General features: G+C 47.1%; 1 protein-coding gene across 1 annotated transcript in view; it reads left to right on the plus strand.

Moving 5' to 3' along the window:
* Positions 1-821: 821 nt before the first annotated feature.
* The window catches only part of FGF3 (fibroblast growth factor 3), a 5,786-nt gene continuing 1,210 nt past the window's right edge, over positions 822-5,397 (plus strand). Inside the window, exons 1-2 of the mRNA XM_014309108.2 lie at positions 822-825; positions 1,896-1,999. Of these exons, the coding sequence (XP_014164583.1) occupies positions 822-825; positions 1,896-1,999 (108 nt within the window). The remainder of the gene's footprint in view (positions 826-1,895; positions 2,000-5,397) is intronic.

Consider the following 5,397-nt stretch of genomic DNA (forward strand, 5'->3'; position numbering starts at 1 on the left):
ATAAGTAAATATGCATCCAAAGATCGCAGAAGATACAGAAATATTTTATAGACTCAGTGTAAGATTTTCCTTAGGTATATCATGCTGTACTTTTTAATTCCTTTTTGCAATACTGTTTCTGTCAAAAGACGCCTTTAAAAAAATCATAAGAAAGAATCATTTAAAAAATCATAAGAAAGAAGTTCTCAGTGCTGCACAGCTCCCACATACAGACACCATCGCATGTTTCAAAGGCTTTAGGGTCAGACACTCACCTGGTTTAGGTCAGGATGGCCCTGCTGACTGCAGTGACAGCTCATTTCAGGTGGGGTTTCAGCTTTTCATGATTTCCATGAAGTCTCTGTAGTGTACAGTGGGTTACAGATTTAAATGTTTGTAGTTTTGTTGATTACACAAATGTTTCCAAAGAACCTGATGTTGAAACAAAGTGTGTTTCTCTACAGAACAGATGTTTCTCTGTGTTTAGACACTGCAGTAACAACTGGTGCAGGAGGAGACCCCCAAAGCCCGAGTTTCCCCGACGGGGACTGCGACGCTGCCCTGCCCCAGCCCTGCCTGAGCCCGGCATCTCCCGGGGCCCATCCCGGAGCCCTCTGGAGCGGCCCGTGGGTCCCCGTCCCGTCCCAGCCTGGCTCCCGCGGGAGGCTAAATCACATCTGTCCCTGTGACATGTGCCGGGCAGCGGCAGTAATTAGGATGAAAGCGGATCTGTCGGGAGTGAGGGGGTTCGTGCGGGGGCGGCAGGAGGGAGGAGAGCGGGGCTCAGCACAGGGGGAGCCCCCGGCGCCCCCGCACCTCGGCCTGGGCCCCACCACCCCAGGATGCGTAAATCCTGCCTGGCGATGGCACACAGAGATAGGGAGACCTCAGGGATGCGTCGGAAGTCCATAAGGGAAAACCACTATTTCCTAGAGAAGTCCCCCCTCGCTGTCACAGCCCGGAGGAGGCATCCTTCAGCAGCCAACCGGTGCCTGATTCAAACCAGCTGTGCCAAACCCAGCCCAGCTCTCCCAGAGCTCCCAGCAATCCAGCTCTGCACAGGGAACTTTGAATCCCGCTCTGCCTTCAGGCTTTCCCAAAGGCAGCAGGGGGTTTGGGTGCCAGGGTCACCTCTCGCTTTCAAGCACTCGTGGAAAGTACAGAGCCGTCAGGATGTGGCTGGAGAGCTGAGAGCAGGGTTTGAGCGAGCCTGATGGAGAGCCATGCTCATACACCGGCATCCTCTGAGTCATCTGGGCCTCCATGTGTGTCCTGGCACCTCTGGCTGGACATTTGGGCAGGTGTTGCACCAGCCTGGCCTGTGACACTTCTGGTGTTGCAGGACCCGTCTTGGATGGCCTGAAAATGCTCTCCCTTTTAATTTGTCTCAGACAGTCACACAGTCCTTGTGTGGAGGGCAGCACTGACTTCCTAAATCTCAAGTCCCTTTCATGATTATGTTCATGGCTCTAAAATGCAGCAGCCTTGCTCTGGTTCACCCCCTGGAGACCTCAGCAAGGGCTTTGTCCTGAAATGGGCAGCTTTGCGATTGGCTTCAATAAGTCAAGAGCTCTCGTGTTCCTAAGCATTAAAAATGTTTTAAAGTTTTTTATGCACATATAGGATTAAGTGAAGCTCTAGTTCAGTGTCAGACCTTTTTCATTTTTGAAGGAGTTCAATCTCAATCAGACATCTTGGGGTTTCTTGTCCACCTTGTCTCAAACAGTTCCCACATCGTCCTTGCTTTTTATTGTTTCAAATAATAATAATAATAATAATTTCATTCACATGATTGCCCTGATTCTTGTGTGAGCAAGTGGTAGCTGTGAGATCACACTCCTCAGGTAAGCAGCCATGCAAATGTATCTCAAAAAGTTACAGCTGAGCAATAACACACCTCTTAATTCTGTTTCGAGGTATTCTGGAGATCACTGCTGTGGATGTTGGAATCGTTGCCATCAAGGGCCTGTTCTCTGGCAGATACCTGGCCATGAACAAGAGGGGCAGACTTTATGCATCAGTAAGTTTTACTGAAGCCTGGCACATGCCTGTCTTTTCCTGTGGGGGGAACAGCTGTAGTGGGGAGCACTGATTTCTTATAAATCCACATTTCTGGAGAAGAGTAAAGCTGCAAGAGGTTTTTGCCTGGAATTCTTACAGGCAACCAATGAGTATATTCTTAAAAGTGGGGGAAAAAGCTGTGTTCTTACCTTCTTACTGCCTGGACAGCCACAGGTATGTGGAATGTCAGAATTGTCCATGTTTTATATGGATCTTGGATGCCTGCAGGGACATGCCAGGTAAAGAGTGCCCACAAGTAACTGAGCACCATTGGTGCTGCAGGAAAGCAGCCTCCGGATGGGAGTTTCCTTGCACGGAGCTTATGGATGGGCAGTGGAAGAATTTGCAGTACTAAAAGGCAGGGCTGTGCAAGGAAAGCAAAAAGGAGAAGGTGCAAGGAGATAAAGGTGAAAATAAACACCATATTCTACTCCTTTGACCTATTTTTTTTTCCTTAATCTGTGAGATAAAATCTGTGGTGTGCTGATATAAGTGGGAGCCTTGCCTTCTCAGCCCAGACAGTATTTCCCCTGAGTGAACAAAATACTTCAGCTCAGACTTCTTCACACTCAGGGACATACCAGGGCACGTTTGTCAGCGTGTACCACACACATTATCTCCCTGCTTGAATTTCTTCCACTGTCTTTGATTACATCCCAGCAATCTTGTGACCTCTCACTGCAGGACAGCCCAAACTGTGCAGTTTCCCCATGAATCCTGGGGCATGGAAGCAGCTTTGGAGAGGGGAAATATGGCTGAGGTGAAATTTGCTCCCTCCTAGAAGTCATTAGATGTAATTCTGTTGATTTGGGCAGCAGGACATACCTTTGAGGGATGTGATCTTTTGCCATGAGGACCCAGCCGAGGTGACACAATCAACTCTGTCCCTCCCCAGGATGACACCTTTAGCTCCAGCTTTTCAGGAATCTTCTGGCAGTGTTTACCACCCAGTTTCTTTAATGTGCCTCATGTGATGCCCACTGATTAAGGGGGCTGTGTGTAAAGATGAGTGTTCTTTGCTACTGCAGAGAACCACACTGCAAACGATTTTGGCCAAGGAAAATGCAGCTGAAGAGGAATGAGGGCATGGTAGCTCTGCTTGCCAGAGTTAAGCCTGTCCAGTTGTATACTTCTGGTTAAAATTAAAATAAGACTAAACATATTCTGAGCTAAAAGCTCCTCCCCTAAAGTGCAGAAAAGCCAGGAGCAGGACAGCTCTGAAACTCCTTTTCTCCTGCACTTCTCTTTCTGGTGGTTGGAGCATCAGGCCACCTCCTGATTGTTCATTCCCTGGTTTGTTTATCTGTCATATGCCAAAGAATATCAATCAGCCATGGAAGGCTTCTGTATAACTTGAAAAGATAATTTGTCCCCTTCCAGCTCAAGTTTGAGAGAGACTGGTTCAGGCTTGTGTTCCAGAGCTGGAGGGACAATCCAGGGAATGCTGTTCCACTCCAGCTTTTTTCACAGGAGCAGGAAGGGGTGAGGGATCAGCTCAGGAGAAACTTCCAGTCTTTGCTTGCCTGTCCAACAACTTCACTGCTATCACTAGCTCAAGACCCTGTGCAAGGCCCCTGTTTAAAAAACCTGACTAATTCAGGGATAATTATCCAGGGAGCATTTTATGAAATGGCATTGGAATAACTCCATTATCCCTCACTTCACCCATTTCCCCACGTCGACAAGATGGGTTTGTTGAGCCTGCAGAATTCCTTTGTGCCCTTGGCAGATTGTGACAATCCTCTGGATCTATGCTGTGTGATAAACCCTCCCCAGCCAGAAGGGAGGCAGGCAGCAGGACAAACCCACCTACATCTGGTGGCTGTGTGGGCTCCAGCCCCACAGCATCTGAAAGCCTTGTCCTTGCAAGGGAGGGCGCTTCCGTCGCACAGCTGGGAATCCAGGACATGTGGAGTCTTTTAAAACCTTGTTAAACCCCCATCAGTGTTTCTGGGCTGTGAGCAGCACTAAAGACAAGCTGCTCATGGGGTCTAGGGCTCTTCTGCCTACCTGTGCCCTTTCCACACCCTCCAGACAAGGAAAAATTAAAACCCCATGGTGGTGGTTCCTTTCTGCCTCTGCGCTTCACACATTTTAGATCCTGAAGTCTCAATCCCACAGGTGGAGCAAGGATGGGTTTGGAGTTAAGGAAGGATGGGCAGTGTGGGAGGTCCTTTGTGTGTGCTGGTTCTCCTGCTCCCAGGGAGAGGGAAGGAGTTCCTCGTGCCAGGCTTTTGCAGAGAGGCCTCTCAGTCAAGGAGCAGGTGAAAAGGGGCAACTTTGGGCAGATCATGTGAAATGTGAGCAAGTGGGACCGGTGCATATTGTGCCTTACAGTTTGTGATAATGGAGCAGCCTGGCATTCTGGAGGAGCACACTGGTAGGCAGAGTGTGCTTTCAATTTCATAAATTTCATAAATTTCAAGAAGCTCCATAAAGATATGTTTTACTGCTCAAATATCCAGTCTGAACTGGCTGTAACAGACTACAAGTGCATCTAATGACTAATACACAAATTGAAGAGACACATTTTACATTACACTGCAGGATTTTACCTTTTCAATAGAAGGCAGAGGTTGATAGGCAGCAATTAAATAATCTGTCCAGTTTCACAGCTGCATTAAATTCATAAGCACAGAAAAGAAATACAGCTGAGCAATCAGTAGAGCTAGTCACTCCTATTCACATGCCACCTTTTTGTTTTCAGTTTGGTTTTGGGGCTGCTCCCTAGGGTCTGTGGTGCACAGAGAGTGCTCACACTGCTGACAGGGAGCACCTTGCTCAGGCTCAGTGCTTCCCTCCTGCCTTCTGTGGTTTTCTTACCAAGTGTGTTGCTGTCCTTGTCCCAAAACTGAGGAGAGTCTGGCTTAAGATTTTGTTGTCACCACACTTCTCTTCACAGAGAGAAGCAAGGCACAGCTTTTCCCCAGAATATTTCTGGGTTTCACATTCTCCGAGACTCAGAGAAAGGAAAAACGATTCTTATCTCATTTGCTGCACCTGTGTCTGTGCAAAAGCAGAATGCAACATGGAGATTGTTCACCCAGAGTGATAGTGTTTTTTTTTTCCTTGGCCTATCAGGGCCAAGTGTGTGTGTGTGTCGGGATTGTCGGGGGACAGTCATGAGATTCTGTGCAGGGTGTGCAGAGTTGAGTGCTTGGCAGATTCAGTTTAGATGTAATGTAATATAGTATGGAATAATATAGAATAGAATAGAATAGAATAGAATATAGGTGTAATAAATATATAAAATATAATAATATAATATATAATAATATATAATATCATATCATATCATATCATATCATATCATATCATATCATATCATATCATATCAGCCTTCTAAGAACATGGAGT

This window comes from Geospiza fortis, unplaced genomic scaffold (genome assembly GCF_000277835.1).
Source record: "Geospiza fortis unplaced genomic scaffold, GeoFor_1.0 scaffold590, whole genome shotgun sequence".
NCBI classification, from domain to species: Eukaryota; Metazoa; Chordata; class Aves; order Passeriformes; family Thraupidae; genus Geospiza; species Geospiza fortis.